General features: G+C 47.1%; 1 protein-coding gene across 1 annotated transcript in view; it reads right to left on the bottom strand.

Moving 5' to 3' along the window:
- Positions 1 to 3,803: 3,803 nt before the first annotated feature.
- LOC123996652 (nuclear receptor subfamily 5 group A member 2-like) overlaps positions 3,804 to 18,578 on the bottom strand; it is a 62,311-nt gene continuing 47,536 nt past the window's right edge. Inside the window, exon 4 of the mRNA XM_046300214.1 lies at positions 3,804 to 4,918. Coding sequence (XP_046156170.1) covers positions 4,671 to 4,918 — 248 coding nt within the window. The 3' untranslated portion in view covers positions 3,804 to 4,670. The remainder of the gene's footprint in view (positions 4,919 to 18,578) is intronic.

Here is an 18,578-nt window from a genome sequence, read left to right as displayed (position 1 = left end):
CGTCTCAGTGTCTATCTAGACTGACCCGTCTCAGTGTGTATCTAGACTGACCCGTCTCAGTGTCTATATAGACTGACCCGTCTCAGTGTCTATATAGACTGACCCGTCTCAGTGTCTATCTAGACTGACCCGTCTCAGTGTGTATATAGACTGACCCATCTCAGTGTCTATATAGACTGACCCGTCTCAGTGTGTATCTAGACTGACCCATCTCAGTGTCCATATAGACTGACCCATCTCAGTGTCTATATAGACTGACCCGTCTCAGTGTGTATATAGACTGAAAATTGGTTTGCTTTCCTCTTGTGGGTGTGTTCTTCAAAAAACATTTGATCTGTAACTGATTCCACATTGTGTCTGTACAGTACATCATAAAATTGGTTTGTTTTTGAATGATGAACGTGTTATTAACTAGGTAAGAAAACGGTAAGAGAATTCAAGGCATAAGTCGAAAGAATATGACTGCATTTTATTTGACCAAGTAGTGTGTTGAAATTAAGATTTCAAATGATTGGTTTGAAAATATACATACTGTACTCTTCACTGTTAAACATGTTTTTCATCGTACACAACGGTGCATGTTCCTTTAAAATGACTGAGAATTACAACTAAACACTTCCCCAGCAAATCAACCATGGTGCATTCTGATTGAAATAACATTACTGTATGTAAAAAAAGAAAAATTAATGGATGAGAGAGAGAGAGTCACCTCTACAGGAAGCGGCAACAAGGCGTTGTTGGCATGTAATTATTTATTGAAATATGAGGAAAAAGTCCATCAGCTTTGAAAGAACTCCCCAGACCAGGAAGTGACATGAAAGGGTGGCAGTATGACAGCGATGGGAGGAGGTGGGGGGGTGGGGTGGAGGGGGGGGTTCATAGACAGGAAGAGGGGCAGCACGTTCAGGAGAGGTGCGTGTGTTTGAGAACATCCAAGGCATCTGCACAACTTTACCAGAATAATAATAATAATAATAATATATGCCATTTAGCAGACGCTTTTATCCAAAGCGACTTACAGTCATGTGTGCATACATTCTACGTATGGGATGAGCAGGGACTGATAGAGATTGTCAATCAATACACACAGTTAATTATGGAAGCAGATTCATGCCAAAAAAAATACAAAAACGAAAAAACATTGAAACATAAATGTATATTTGAGCGTTGTTTTTCAATATCAGTGTTTTTGTTTTTCACCATAGTGCATCGTTAAAAAGACTTGATAGATTTTGACATTGATGACTTAAATGCAGACAATCATATACAGTATATACTTGACAGGTTTGTGTGTATCACTAATGATCGGGGGCCTTATGAAGTCAGTGTTTGGTAAAAGTGTATAAGACAACATCAATATAATTCTACAAACTGACATTACAAAATGCCAAACTTCAGGAAGGCTGGGGGGGGGGGGGGAAAGCTGTTTGTTCAGTTACGACACATCACAGGTAACCACGGCTCAAACTTCTGGACGGCTGGGGGGGAAAGCTGTTTGTTCGTTCAATTGCGACACATCACAGGTAAGCACAGCTCAAACTTCTGGACGGCTGGGGGGGAAAGCTGTTTGTGCGTTCAGTTACAACACATCACAGGTAAGCACAGCTCACGGGACCAATGGCGTCTTTGGTATAAAACAAACGGCACTGAAATGTGAAGCTAGTTGAAATTCAACACGAAACAACTGATGCAAGTACAGTGTCAGTCATACCCATGAACTTAAATACAATAATTACACTCCCCTAAATATTTATTGAGACAATGAAGCTACATTTTAAAATTTGGCTCAATACTCCAGCTTTTTAGATTTTAGATCAAATGTCTCATATCAGGTCGACAGAACAGTCAGCTTTTTTTTGTTGAGAGTATTTTCATACAGTCAGGTCCATTATTATTACATTTACATTTAAGTCATTTAGCAGACGCTCTTATTGGCATCTTTTCACCCCTATTTTGGTTTAAAGAATGTTTTATTAAATGTTAGACAAAATATATTTCTCTGAGCAATTGTTTTAGTATAAAAGAAAGAATGATGGAGTAAAAAGACACATTTTACATTTTCGCTTCACTGTCCAAATACATTTGGAGAGGAGTGTATTTTTTTTCTTCTAATTTTAAGCTGAGACTCCTATAGACAATTAATAAAAACTAAATTACGGAGATCATTATGAAGATCATTGTTTTGTTCCTGAACTGCATCTATAATAAGTAAAAAAAAATTAAATAAAATAAAAACATGAAACACTAAACAAATATGTTTGGATTTGTCGCCTTGTGCTTATAACACACAAAAGGACAAAACCAAGATGCAATAAGTTATTTTCATTTTTAAGTGTAACCAGTGACATTGAAAAATAATTTTAAAAAGTTCTACAAAAAACAAGTGTCTGAAACTCTTACACAATATGCAAAAACATGTGAATGCCAGCAGACAACCCCAGTTAGAATTAGAGATTTGAAGTGAGATTCCTTTCTGATTTTGTGTGTCTCACAACATAATTAAGTACTGGGTAAAGAAACACAGAACATCACGATATAACACTGTACACACCTAAGAAAGCAGAACCAGAATCTATTTTGTGTTTTTTTTTTCTTTTTTTCTGTAAATCATTGTTTTGCAATTTTCTTCCTCACAGTTCTCTTCCACGGGACAGCTTGAACGTAAACACCTCTTGAATTATTGAATTTTTTAAATGTATATAACATTAATACTTTATATATATTTGTACATAATTTCATTCACATCTGCACGGTTAGCTAGCATGGTAATGAAATAAGGCAAGAATCACATGACTGTGACATCACAAATGTATAATACTGATAGTTAAGGTTTTGTTACATTTTTGTTTGATGTTCTGCAGCAAGCTTTGGTCTGTTCAGACTAAAGGCAGAGTTTCTCCTCCTGGGGGGGGGGGACTGGACAAATATTATTTTCTAATGACTTATCTATGGTGTGTAAAATGTGTTTTACTTATGTAAAGAACCGTTTTGGGAAGGTTGGGGGGTGATTATAGGGTGGTTACAATGAGGAGCATCAATGACCAAGAGGAGGAAATAACTGCCATTTACTAAAATTTTGTTTTTTAAATCTTATCTTTTTTTGTTCCGTCAAAGTTTTCATACATTTTGTTCGTTGTGTTTTTTTTATATTTTTTTAATATATATATATATATATATATATATATATATATATATATATATATATTATTTTTTTTGTACGAGGGATCAAAAATCACTTACTGACTGTCATATGAGTCTCTGTCAGGGTCTGACCTTTTCAGCTGTTTTCTATTGCTGTCTGACTGTCTGGCCTATTAGCATTCCAGACTGCGTGTCTTTGAAACAGGTGACAAAAGAGACTCTTGCCCAGCTGACAGGCTGCTCTGGGCTGCCCAATACATTACCCAATACAGCCCAATACATTACCCAATACAGCCCAATACATTACCAACCCTGCCAACCATGGGCCAGTCTAAAAAAAGAGTGCTCCAAATTCCTTCAGCCAAAGTCCCTGCTCCCCTTTGAAGACCTCACCACAGACATCATAGGGTCCATGATCATAAGGTGGTTGGATCTCTCTTTCTCTCTCTCTCTCTGTTCGTTGCTCAAAACCCTTTAACCCCTCTAGGGTAGGGGGCAGCATTTTGCATTTTGGATGAAAAGCATGCCCAAATTAAACGGCCTGCTACTCGGGCCCAGAAGATATGATATGCATATAACTGGTAGATTTGGATAGAAAACACTCTAAAGTTTCCAAAACTGTTACAATAGTTTCTCTGAGTATAATAGAACTGATTTAGCAGGCGAAAACCTGAGAAAAATCCATTCAGGAAGTAGTTTTTTTTGTTGGTTTTGTAGTTTTCTGCAACCTCGCTGGATGTTGGCCAGATGGGACGCTAGCGTCCCACATACCCTAGAGAGGTTAACAGTGGGAGAGGTTTTTACAATACTCATTGGTTTTGTTCCTTCAGTTGGTCCTTGTATCACCTTGATGGTTTGTATTTTTATTCAAAGCAGACAAAAAGGTCCCATGAGACGAATGGACAGTTCTCAAGAATTTCAGCTGTTTCTCTCCATCTTTGGAAGCTTTACCCAGAGCTCCAGAAGCATCTGTCTTAGAGTGAAGAGATGTGTGTGTGTGTGTGTGTGTGTGTGTGTGTGTGTGTGTGTGTGTGTGTGTGTGTGTGTGTGTGTGTGTGTGTGTGTGTGTGTGTGTGTGTGTGTGTGTGTGTGTGTGTGTGTGTGTGTGTGTGTGTGTGTGTGTGTGTGTGTTATATCTATGCATATTCTATGAATTTGAACGTGTGAGTGTGTGCCTTAATGTGTGTATATTTGTGTGTGTACGTGCGTGTGAGTGCCTAAATGTGTTTGTATGTGTGTGTTCGTGTGTACGCGCGCGCGTCTGTGTGTGCACAGCATGTGTAAGTGTGGGTGTCCATTTCTGCATGTTCTTATGCCTGTGTGTGAGTGCCAGGATGGTTGATCGTTACGATAAATGAGAAGAACGGATGCCTCCTGCCCCAGAATCACTAAGTCTAACTTTAACATGGGAGGAGTCTGTTCTAGGTCGGTTTCTGTTCTGCAGGCAAGGACTTGGGTCTAAACCAACAAAACAGAGTCTGTTCTGAGTCGGTTTCAGCCAAATGATCAGGATCCCATCTGGAGTCTCATCAGGCTCTCTTGGCGTGTAGCATCTCGATGAGCAGGTTGTTGCAGGGCACGTCTCCGTTCAGGTGCTTGTAGTACAGGTACTCCTCGGCCTGGAGGCTGATGGCCCGGATCTCAGGCAGCCGCAGGAGCAGCTGGCCAAACCTGTCTGTCTGCTGGGGGTAGTTGCACATGACGTAATCCAGCAGCACCGCGTTCACTTGTTCCTGGACGCTCTCCACCAGGTGAAAGTTCTCCAGGTTCTTCACGTCTGGAAAGAGGAAGAGTAGGAGAATAGGAAACGGTGGTTAGCATGTTGAGGAACTCAAATTGTCAATATCCACAAAAGCAGAATGGTTTTGCGTGTATCAATTATTTCTCAGACGCAAGTTTAATAAAAAAGAAAAACCTGCAGACGTCACATGATGCACTTAGACTGAGTTCAGGTCGTACAAAAGTGCCCTAAAAATACACCTTAATGAAAGTATTGAAGAGGCTACCATGTCAGTCACGGAAAGTAGCCCAAAAAAACAAAATGGACGACATCACAACATTATGTTTACATTTAGTTCACATAAAATGTTGATGAGATGGACATGTTCGATCCTCAGTAAATGCTCTGATCAAGAGACTGAAACAAAAGGGGGCAACTTGGTACTCAGCATGATTTTTAATCAAAGACCGAATTAAAAAATATATATATTAAAAATTCACACCCCCTGTATATTTTCCCCTCCGGATCCTCACGAGAATAAGATGGAAAGAGAATGAAATGAGAAAAAATAAACTTTTCCTTTGAGAGTCTCTACCCAGGAGTATATGAATTATTTAGGTCAGCATTACAGCCAATCGCCTTCTCTTTAAGACTCATTATTCCCCATTTTAAAACAAAGTTTGGAGTTGCATTGTATGGACATGTCAATGCCCCTGTGCACAAGATCGGTGTGGAAGAACTTCACTGGCCTGCAAAGAGCCCTGACCTCAACCCCATCAAAAACATTTGGGATGAATTGGAACGCCGACTGCGAGCCAGGCCTAATTGCCCAACATCAGTGTCCGACCTCATTAATGCTCTTGTGGCTGAATGGAAGCAAGTCCCCACAGCAATGTTCCAACATCTAATGGAAAGCCTTCCCAGAACAGTGGAGCCTGTTATAGCAGCAAAGGGGGGGGACCAACTCCGTATTAATGAGCCCACTCAGGTTGAGCTCTGGGAGGCCCTGTTCTCTCCGTGCTAATAGAAAGTGATGGGGTTGTCATGTTGGGCTGAAACACACACTAAGAACAGCCCTCCCACCCCGCCCAGCCAACACTACTGAACCAGCTGAAACACACACTAAGAACAGCCTTCCCACCCCGCCCAGCCAACACTACTGAACAAGCTGACATACACACTAAGAACAGCCCTCCCACCCCGCCCAGCCAACACTACTGAACCAGCTAACACCCACACTAAGAACAGCCCCAACACCCCGCCCAGCCAACACTACTGAACCAGCTGACATACACACTAAGAACAGCCCCAACACCCCGCCCAGCCAACACTACTGAACCAGCTGACATACACACTAAGAACAGCCCCAACACCCCGCCCAGCCAACACTACTGAACCAGCTAACACACACACTAAGAACAGCCCCAACACCCCGCCCAGCCAACACTACTGAACCAGCTGACATACACACTAAGAACAGCCCCAACACCCCGCCCAGCCAACACTACTGAACCAGCTAACACACACACTAAGAACAGCCCCAACACCCCGCCCAGCCAACACTCCTGAACCAGCTGACATACACACTAAGAACAGCCCCAACACCCCGCCCAGCCAACACTACTGAACCAGCTGACATACACACTAAGAACAGCCCCAACACCCCGCCCAGCCAACACTACTGAACCAGCTGACATACACACTAAGAACAGCCCCAACACCCCGCCCAGCCAACACTACTGAACCAGCTGACATACACACTAAGAACAGCCCTCCCACCCCGCCCAGCCAACACTACTGAACCAGCTGACATACACACTAAGAACAGCCCCAACACCCCGCCCAGCCAACACTACTGAACCAGCTGACATACACTAAGAACAGCCCTCCCACCCCGCCCAGCCAACACTACTGAACCAGCTGACATACACACTAAGAACAGCCCTCCCACCCCGCCCAGCCAACACTACTGAACCAGCTGACATACACACTAAGAACAGCCCTCCCACCCCGCCCAGCCAACACTACTGAACCAGCTGACATACACACTAAGAACAGCCCCAACACCCCGCCCAGCCAACACTACTGAACCAGCTGACATACACACTAAGAACAGCCCCAACACCCCGCCCAGCCAACACTACTGAACCAGCTGACATACACACTAAGAACAGCCCCAACACCCCGCCCAGCCAACACTACTGAACCAGCTGACATACACACTAAGAACAGCCCTCCACCCCGCCCAGCCAACACTACTGAACCAGCTGACATACACACTAAGAACAGCCCCAACACCCCGCCCAGCCAACACTACTGAACCAGCTGACATACACACTAAGAACAGCCCTCCCACCCCGCCCAGCCAACACTACTGAACCAGCTGACATACACACTAAGAACAGCCCTCCCACCCCGCCCAGCCAACACTACTGAACCAGCTGACATACACACTAAGAACAGCCCTCCCACCCCGCCCAGCCAACACTACTGAACCAGCTGACATACACACTAAGAACAGCCCTCCCACCCCGCCCAGCCAACACTACTGAACCAGCTGACATACACACTAAGAACAGCCCTCCCACCCCGCCCAGCCAACACTACTGAACCAGCTGACATACACACTAAGAACAGCCCCAACACCCCGCCCAGCCAACACTACTGAACCAGCTGACATACACACTAAGAACAGCCCCAACACCCCGCCCAGCCAACACTACTGAACCAGCTGACATACACACTAAGAACAGCCCCAACACCCCGCCCAGCCAACACTACTGAACCAGCTGACATACACACTAAGAACAGCCCTCCCACCCCGCCCAGCCAACACTACTGAACCAGCTGACATACACACTAAGAACAGCCCCAACACCCCGCCCAGCCAACACTACTGAACCAGCTAACACACACACTAAGAACAGCCCTCCCACCCCGCCCAGCCAACACTACTGAACCAGCTGACATACACACTAAGAACAGCCCCAACACCCCGCCCAGCCAACACTACTGAACCAGCTGACATACACACTAAGAACAGCCCTCCCACCCCGCCCAGCCAACACTACTGAACCAGCTGACATACACACTAAGAACAGCCCTCCCACCCCGCCCAGCCAACACTACTGAACCAGCTGACATACACACTAAGAACAGCCCCTCCCACCCCGCCCAGCCAACACTACTGAACCAGCTGACATACACACTAAGAACAGCCCCAACACCCCGCCCAGCCAACACTACTGAACCAGCTGACATACACACTAAGAACAGCCCCAACACCCCGCCCAGCCAACACTACTGAACCAGCTGACATACACACTAAGAACAGCCCCAACACCCCGCCCAGCCAACACTACTGAACCAGCTGACATACACACTAAGAACACAGCCCAGCCAACACTACTGAACCAGCTGACATACACACTAAGAACAGCCCCAACACTCCGCCCAGCCAACACTACTGAACCAGCTGACATACACACTAAGAACAGCCCTCCCACCCCGCCCAGCCAACACTACTGAACCAGCTGACATACACACTAAGAACAGCCCTCCCACCCCGCCCAGCCAACACTACTGAACCAGCTGACATACACACTAAGAACAGCCCTCCCACCCCGCCCAGCCAACACTACTGAACCAGCTGACATACACACTAAGAACAGCCCTCCCACCCCGCCCAGCCAACACTACTGAACCAGCTGACATACACACTAAGAACAGCCCTCCCACCCCGCCCAGCCAACACTACTGAACCAGCTGACATACACACTAAGAACAGCCCCAACACCCCGCCCAGCCAACACTACTGAACCAGCTGACATACACACTAAGAACAGCCCCAACACCCCGCCCAGCCACCAGCACATACTGCCCCAAACCAGCCAACACTACTGAACCAGCTGACATACACACTAAGAACAGCCCTCCCACCCCGCCCAGCCAACACTACTGAACCAGCTGACACACACTAAGAACAGCCCCAACACCCCGCCCAGCCAACACTACTGAACCAGCTAACACACACACTAAGAACAGCCCTCCCACCAGCCAACACTACTGAACCAGCTGACATACACACTAAGAACAGCCCCAACACCCCGCCCAGCCAACACTACTGAACCAGCTGACATACACACTAAGAACAGCCCCAACACCCCGCCCAGCCAACACTACTGAACCAGCTGACATACACACTAAGAACAGCCCTCCCACCCCGCCCAGCCAACACTACTGAACCAGCTGACATACACACTAAGAACAGCCCCAACACCCCGCCCAGCCAACACTACTGAACCAGACATACACACTAAGAACAGCCCCAACACCCCGCCCAGCCACACTACTGAACAGACATACACACTAAGAACAGCCCCAACACCCCGCCCAGCCAACACTACTGAACCAGCTGACATACACACTAAGAACAGCCCCAACACCCCGCCCAGCCAACACTACTGAACCAGCTGACACAACACTAAGAACAGCCCCAACACCCCGCCCAGCCAACACTCCTGACATACACACTAAGAACAGCCCCAACACCCCGCCCAGCCAACACTACTGAACCAGCTGACACACACACTAAGAACAGCCCTCCCACCCCGCCCAGCCAACACTACTGAACCAGCTGACATACACACTAAGAACAGCCCCAACACCCCGCCCAGCCAACACTACTGAACCAGCTGACATACACACTAAGAACAGCCCCAACACCCCGCCCAGCCAACACTACTGAACCAGCTGACATACACACTAAGAACAGCCCTCCCACCCCGCCCAGCCAACACTACTGAACCAGCTGACATACACACTAAGAACAGCCCCAACACCCCGCCCAGCCAACACTACTGAACCAGCTGACATACACACTAAGAACAGCCCCAACACCCCGCCCAGCCAACACTACTGAACCAGCTGACATACACACTAAGAACAGCCCCAACACCCCGCCCAGCCAACACTACTGAACCAGCTGACATACACACTAAGAACAGCCCCAACACCCCGCCCAGCCAACACTACTGAACCAGCTGACACACACACTAAGAACAGCCCCAACACCCCGCCCAGCCAACACTCCTGAACCAGCTGACATACACACTAAGAACAGCCCCAACACCCGGCCCAGCCAACACTACTGAACCAGCTGACACACACACTAATGAAATGATCAGCCTCCTTGCTACTGACACACACACACAGGCACGCACGCACGCACGCACGCACGCACGCACGCACGCACACACACACACACACACACACACACACACACACACACACACACACACACACTGTACTAGAGCAGTGCAAGCGCATCATAGAATCATCATCATAGAATCATCATAGAATCATCATCATAGAATCATCATCATAGAATCATCATCATAGAATCATCATAGAATTATCATCATAGAATCATCATCATAGAATTATCATCATAAAATCATCATCATATAATTATCATCATAGAATCATCATCATAGAATCATCATCATAGAATCATCATCATAGAATTATCATCATAGAATCATCATCATATAATCATCATCATAGAATCATCATAGAATCATCATCATAGAATCATCATCATAAAATCATCATTATAGGATTATAGAATCATCTGCCACTGACAAAAGACCCTCCAAACATGACATGCTTTTTCCTGCCTGCTGCTACTCTGTGCTCTGTCTGTCAGACCCCCCATCAACAGCTCCCAAATGAGCTCAAACCAATTGACTCGGTCAACAGAAAAGAGGACTGTGAAGTACAGTGTACATACTAGGACATACAGTACGTAAGTGGATGTACGACTCTGTCATAATGTGGTCACTGTAGCATAGAGACTAAATGATGCGTGGACCACTTTTAAAAGGGTCGAGTTCATTATGACAGGGTTTTCCAAACTTTTTTGCTTTGCGACCCCAAAAATGGAGCTGTCTTTTGGGTTGCGACCCACCATAAGGGTCGAGTGGTGAAAAAAAAATAGACGAATAACCTTTTCTTCAAAACATTTAACTGAATGTAAACTTCAGAATGGGCTCTTGTGACCAATTTGAATGCATTTATTGTATAATTATGGAATTATTTGCAACACTACAGTGTCTTTTTCAGAATCAAAAAGAGCCGTGTCAATGGGCTGAAGTCTTTCTGGGTCTTGATCGAGAACACTTAGGCCCTCATTTTTGGAGCGGAGAGAAAAGGTTGCAGTTTTAAGAAAAATGTTCTATATGCTCAAATGTGTTCTTATGCTCAAACTTTATCACAACATCAACGGTGGTCTGAATGTCTAGCTTGTATTTTGGTGATTGTAAATTCTCAAAGATTATAGTCTATAATTTTAAAACATTATAGTTTCTATTTAGTTTTAGTCATTTAAGCTAACACTGAACTGGTTTTTCCATCCTGAATTGTCTTTTTTTTTAACAACAACAAAAATATATTTTTTTGCACAAAAATGTCATCCCACAACCCACCTGGACCCCGTGCCGCGACCCACAACTTGGTCCCGTCCCACAGTTTGGTAACCATTGCATTAGGATACAAAACACAAAGTCCAGGTGTTTCAATCCATTTTATTCCTTTCAGTGCCTAATGAACACAACCCAGCTGTCCTTGATGAAGACACTGACAATATGGTGACTATATTGAAAATACGCTGTATCATTGTCTGTTATAAATGTGATCTCAATGATTCAGAGAGGACAAGACAGGATTAGCTTGGATCACTGGCAAACACATGAGATGTTACCGTGGTTTTATTGTAAGACATGTCTCGTGTGTGTGTGTGTGTGTGTGTGTGTGTGTGTGTGTGTGTGTGTGTGTGTGTGTGTGTGTGTGTGTGTGTGCGTGCGTGCGTGCGTGCGTGCGTGTGCAACCCAAACTACAGAGATTTACATCCCAATGTCTCTGTAAGGCTAATTAGAGAAATGTTTAGCAAAAAAACACATTTTAATTGCTAATTCTTGTCAGGCTCCTTTTGATAAAAATGATGAAAGGGGTTCAACAAAGCAGTATGATGATCGATGACAACTGATGATCCCTTTTCTCCTGCAAGCAAAACCCACAGGTTTGCAGTGCAAGGAATTATCCCCAATTTCGTCATTCACCAATTGCGAGAAAGAGGGCTTGATGAAGCCATGGCGATGAAGGGAGGTTGTATTGTTGAATCATTCTGATTACCCCTTGCCCAAAAGTCAGGTTGGAGCTAAGTACCACGGTAAGCACTCCTCCACTCCTCCTCTCCCTCCATTGAGTCACTAAGGGACTAATTATCAATCAGTATACTCCAGCACCACGCTCAGCGCACAGATGGAAACCCTGAGGTCCTGTGGAATACACTGGTTCATTTGACAAGCAATCTATGTTACACACACTGTGGGGCGGGGCGGGGGGGGTGCTCTGGTTAGAAACGCATCTGACCAAGAAATCACACTACCATGGGGTAAGTATTTTCTCTCTGACCATTTCTGATTAAACAGGACGGATTCATATCAAGAGAAACAGTTTTTACAAATGGTCGTTTTTGGGCTTATAGCAATCAACACGTACAAATATGATATTCACTACCTAATCTTCTAATCTTTCTGTCACAAAAATAACTGTCAATAAAGGTTACCATGTGTCCTACAAGCAACTAAATGTGTGAGTGAACAATGAGCCAATCTGTTAGTGCAGTTCAAGGGGTAAGACAACCTCGAAAAATAGGTTTCTAAACTCAAGGGTCTTTTCCTTGGTTAACTAAAGGTTACAAGGTTTAATAAAAATGACCAATCCCTGCTAGGATTCACATGACCTCTCCATTCTACTTTCAGGCTAACTTTGCATCTTTAAAACGATGAGATACACGGAGCATAACAAACATTAAGAATAACTTCGTAAATATTGAGTTTGACCCCCTTTTGAATTTGACCCCCCGTAATATTGAGTTTTGACCCGATCATAACAGCCTGAATTCATCCTGGCTTGGACTCTACAAGGTGTCGAAAAGCGTTTCGCAGGGTGGCTGGCACATGTCAACTCCACTGCTTCCCACAATTGATGTCCTTTGGGTGGTGGACCAGTCAATTGATGTCCTTTGGGTGGTGGACCAGTCAATTGATGTCCTTTGGGTGGTGGACCAGTCAATTGATGTCCTTTGGGTGGTGGACCAGTCAATTGATGTCCTTTGGGTGGTGGACCAGTCAATTGATGACCTTTGGGTGGTGGACCAGTCGATTGATGTCCTTTGGGTGGTGGACCAGTCGATTGATGTCCTTTGGGTGGTGGACCAGTCGATTGATGTCCTTTGGGTGGTGGACCAGTCGATTGATATCCTTTGGGTGGTGGACCAGTCTATTGATGTCCTTTGGGTGGTGGACCAGTCAATTGATGTCCTTTGGGTGGTGGACCAGTCTATTGATGTCCTTTGGGTGGTGGACCAGTCAATTGATGTCCTTTGGGTGGTGGACCAGTCTATTGATGTCCTTTGGGTGGTGGACCAGTCAATTGATGTCCTTTGGGTGGTGGACCAGTCTTGAAACACAAGTGAAACTGTTGAGCGTGAAAAACCCAGCAGGGTTTCATTTCTTGACACACTCAAACCGGTGCGCCTGGCACCTACTACCATACCACAAAGGCACTTAAATATTTTGTCTTGACCATTCACCTTCTGAATGGCACACATACAAAATCCATGTCTCAACTGTCTCAAGGTTTAAAAAAATCCTTAACCTGTTTAAAAAATCTTTAACCTGTCTACTCCACCTCATATACACTGATTGAAGTGGATTTAATTTAGTGACATCAATAAGGGATTATAGCTTTCACCTGGATTCACCTGGTCAGTCTATTTCATGGAAAGAGCAGGTGTTCGTAATGCTTTGTCCACTCAGTGTGGAACTATATGACTACTTTATTTTATTTTACCTTTATTTAACCAGGCAAATCAGTTAAGAACAAATTCTTATTTTCAATGACGGCCTAGGAACAGTGGGTTAACTGCCTGTTCAAGGGCAGAACAACAGATTTGTACCTTGTCAGCTCGGGGGTTTGAATTTGCAACCTTCCGGTTACTAGTCCAACGCTCTAACCACTAGGCTACCCTGCCACCCCTATGAAATCACTGCTGTCAATCATTCCTGTACTCATCCCTTTTTTTGTACGTTCTATTTAACTAGACAACCTGCTGGCCTGGATGGGTCCAATCGGGCAGGGGGGCGGTCCTGGAACCCACTGACCCCCAGCACCCAGGTGGGAAGGAGGCGACCCTGGGACAGTGACGTGTGTGGGTGGGGGGTGGGTAGCTGATGCTGGAAACAGGGCAGAGAGAGGAGGGCAATGTTCGCCCTGTCAACTCCACGGCCCAGTGTGGTGACGTTTCTACTGCTGAGATGTTTGTATTGCTGAGTCACTGGGAGAGAGGCGCTGTACACACACTGCATGTTGTTTCCACTGACAGGAAGTGTCAGTGGATGTAACAGTGGGAACTGTTGATGTTCTACACACAAATACCGGTTAACACTCACTGAAACGCATACCTGCTCACTGAAACCCATACCTGCTCACTGAAACCCATACCTGCTCACTGAAACCCATACCTGCTCACTGAAACCCATACCTGCTCACTGAAACCCATACCTGCTCACTGAAACCCATACCTGCTCACTGAAACCCATACCTGCTCACTGAAACCCATACCCACTCACTGAAACCCATACCCACTCACTGAAACCCATACCCACTCACTGAAACCCATACCTGCTCACTGAAACCCATACCTGCTCACTGAAACCCATACCCACTCACTGAAACCCATACCTGCTCACTGAAACCCATACCCACTCACTGAAACCCATACCTGCTCACTGAAACCCATACCTGCTCACTGAAACCCATACCTGCTCACTGAAACCCATACCCACTCACTGAAACCCATACCTGCTCACTGAAACCCATACCCACTCACTGAAACCCATACCTGCTCACTGAAACCCATACCTGCTTACTGAAACGCATACCTGCTCACTGAAACGCATACCTGCTCACTGAATCGCATACCTGCTCACTGAAACGCATACCTGCTCACTGAAACGCATACCTGCTCACTGAAACCCATACCTGCTCACTGAAACCCATACCTGCTCACTGAAACGCATACCTGCTCACTGAAATGCATGCCCACTCACTGAAACCCATACCTGCTCACTGAAACGCATGCATGCACGCACGCGCACCCACAAACATGGTCTACACTTCATTGTTTCCTCCAATGGGCTTTCGCCATTGATCTGCCATAAAGATACAAGGTTGTATATAGAGTACACACACTATTTTCCAACACTGTCACGCTCTACTCTACCGCTGGTTGCTAACAGACACATGGCTGTCTGGACAAGGACCAAAGGAGGCTAAATAAATTATGAAAAACATATTTTGAATATATTTTCATTAAATTAACACGTACAGTGATTATTTAAAGAAAATAAGACTGCATGGGGGGCTTTGAAGGGATAGTTCAGTTTTTTTACATTTTAGTCATTTAGCAAACGCTCTTATCCAGAGCGACATTGAGGAACAATTAGGGTTAAGTGCCTTGCTCAAGGGCACATTGTCAGATTGTTCACCTAGTCGGCTAGGGATTCGAATACTTTTAATATTTATTTCTTACCTTAAAAGGGCAGGAAAGGAGCAAGGAGAGGAGAGGAGAGGAGAGGAGGGGAGAGGAGGGGAGGGGAGGGGAGGGGAGGGAGAGGAGAGGAGAGGAGAGGAGAGGAGAAGAGAAGAGAGGAGAGAGAGGAGGGGAGAGGGAGGAGAGGAGAGGAGAGGAGAGAAGAGAAGAGAAGAGAGGAGAGAAGAGAGGAGAGGAGAGGAGGGGAGGGGAGAGGAGAGGAGAGGAGAGGAGAGGAGGAGGGAGAGGGAGGAGAGGAGAGGAGAGGAGAGGAGAGGAGAGGAGAGGAGAGGAGAGGAGAGGAGAGGAGAGGAGAGGAGAGGAGGGGAGAGGAGAGGAGAGGAGAGGAGAGGCTTGAATGAGAGAATTGGTAATGCATTATCTAAAACACTGCACTACTCAATTCTACCCCACTCCAACCAGACTCAACCAGACAGTGTGTAATTAATGATACACACACACACACACACACACACACACACACACACACACACACACACACACACACACACACACACACACACACACACACACACACACACACACACACACACACACACACACACACACACACACACACACACTTTGCATCGTTGGAATCTTAATTAAAGTCCCTGTCTTTCCTTCCTGCCTTGCACAGTCAACTCCACTACTTGCATTAGCCATGGGCCCCCGTCCTCACCTCTTCTGGCCCCCTCCTCACCCCTTCCTCACCCCTTCTGGCCCCCTCCTCACCCCTTCTGGCCCCCTTCCTCACCCCTTCTGGCCCCCTCCTCACCCCTTCTGGCCCCCGTCCTCACCCCTTCTGGCCCCCTTTCCTCACCCCTTCTGGCCCCCTTCTCACCCCTTCTGCCCCCTTCCTCACCCCCTCTGGACCCCCTTCCTCACCCCTTCTGGCCCCCGTCCTCACCCCTTCTGGCCCCCTTCTCACCCCTTCTGCCCCCTTTCCTCACCCCTTCTGGCCCCCTTCTCACCCCTTCTGGCCCCCTTCTCACCCCTTCTGCCCCCTTTCCTCACCCCTTCTGGCCCCCCTTCTCACCCCTTCTGGCCCCCTTCTCACCTCTTCTGCCCCCTTTTCTCACCCCTTCTGGCCCCCTTCTCACCCCTTCTGCCCCCCTTCCTCACCCCTTCTGACCCCCCCTTCCTCACCCATTCTGGCCCCCTTTCCTCACCCCTTCTGGCCCCCTTCCTCACCCCTTCTGGCCCCCTTCCTCACCCCTTCTGGCCCCCTTCCTCACCCCTTATGTCCCCCTTCCTCACCCATTCTGGCCCCCTTTCCTCACCCCTTCTGGCCCCCTTCCTCACCCCTTCTGGCCCCCTTCCTCACCCATTCTGGTCCCCCTTCCTCACCCCTTCCGGCCCCCTTTCCTCACCCCGTCTGGCCCACCTTCCTCACCCATTCTGGCCCCCTTCCTCACCCCTTCTGGCCCCCTTCCTCACCCCTTCTGGCCCCCTTCCTCACCCCTTCTGGCCCCCCTTCCTCACCCCTTCTGTCCCCCTTTCCTCACCCCTTCTGGCCCCCTTCTCACCCCTTCTGGCCCCCTTCCTCACCCCTTCTGGCCCCCCTTCCTCACCCCTTCTGGCCCACTTTCCTCGCCCCTTCTGGCCCCCTTCTCACCCCTTCCTCACCCCTTCTGGCCCCCTTCCTCACCTCTTCTGGCCCACCTTCCTCACCCCTTCCTCACCCCTTCTGGCCCCCTTTCCTCACCCCTTCTGGCTGGCCCCCTTCCTCACCCCTTCTGGCCCCCTTCCTCACCCCTTCCTCACCCCTTCTGGCCCCCTTTCCTCACCCCTTCTGGCTGGCCCCCTTCCTCGCCCCTTCTGGCCCCCCTTCTCACCCCTTCTGGCCCCCTTCCTCACCCCTTCTGGCCCCCTTCCTCACCCCTTCTGGACCCCCTGCCTCACCCCTTCCTCACCCCTTCTGGCCCCCTTCCTCACCCCTTCTGGCCCCCTTCCTCACCCCTTCTGGCCCCCATTCCTCACCCCTTCCTCACCCCTTCTGGCCCCCATTCCCTCCCTTCTTTATCCCCCTTCCAGGCGGAACCAAATGTCTTTCAATGAGTCAACCTTTTAGGGCACAGTCCCACTCCCCGGCCTGTGCTCTCTCTCACCTCTTTAATGCCATCAGAATTCAATGAGCTGTTAACCTCTAGCACTAACACGGCTGACGCTAACACGGCTGGCGCTAACACGGCTGACGCTAACACGGCTGGCGCTAACACGGCTAGCGCTACATGGTTAGAATTAATACAGCTAGAGCTAACACATCTAGCACTACACGGTTAGAGTTAATATAGCTAGCGCTAACCTAGCAAGCCCAATCAATTGGTCACTTTGAAAAGAATCACATGCTATAGGCAGCAATTGTGTTGACAGAAGGAAACAACATTTTATTTTGTTTTTTATAAAAAAGCAGGTAAAGAAAATGTAAAGGTGTCGTTGTTATGCAATTGTAACTTGCTGTCAAAAACATTTTCTAAACGTTGTCCATTTGTTGTCTTTCTGATGTAACCTGTGTTTTGTCTTCAAAGCTTTGAGGAGGAGGAGACTGGTAAGGAGTTAATATGAAGAACAAACAACAAACTGCCCCCCCCCCATTTCCCCCCCCCATTTTCTCTCCTCCCCCGCATTTTCTCTCCCCCCCCTGCATGCACTTCCACTGTCCCGGCTAATTACATGTGCACGAGAGAGAGAGAGGGGGCACGTCAAAACCTCCTTGTTTATGATAAAGTGACAGAAAATCATTGGGGGGGGGGGGTCAAGTATGCCGCTCTCCCCCTAAACTCCCGGAGCAGCAGAAACCCTACCAAGTGTAAACTTCAACACCTAATGAGACCATTAATGGCCAGCTCCCATCAATATATTTCTCTCATTCTTTTGCGGACAAAATTTGAATAAATAATTCACCAAGAGGGGATGTATATTCTCTGTTCGAAGGACAGTTAATCCATAGTGTCATTTTCTCTCCTTTTTCCCTCACTCTTCACACATCCTGTTTCCCCTCTTCTTCCTGTTTGATGATGGAACAGAAAGAGGAGAATGCTGACTAAAGGAAGTGGT

Source organism: Oncorhynchus gorbuscha, linkage group LG02 (genome assembly GCF_021184085.1).
Source record: "Oncorhynchus gorbuscha isolate QuinsamMale2020 ecotype Even-year linkage group LG02, OgorEven_v1.0, whole genome shotgun sequence".
Lineage (NCBI taxonomy): Eukaryota > Metazoa > Chordata > Actinopteri > Salmoniformes > Salmonidae > Oncorhynchus > Oncorhynchus gorbuscha.
Note: the sequence above shows the minus strand (reverse complement) of the source record. Positions and strands in the feature narration are given on the sequence as shown.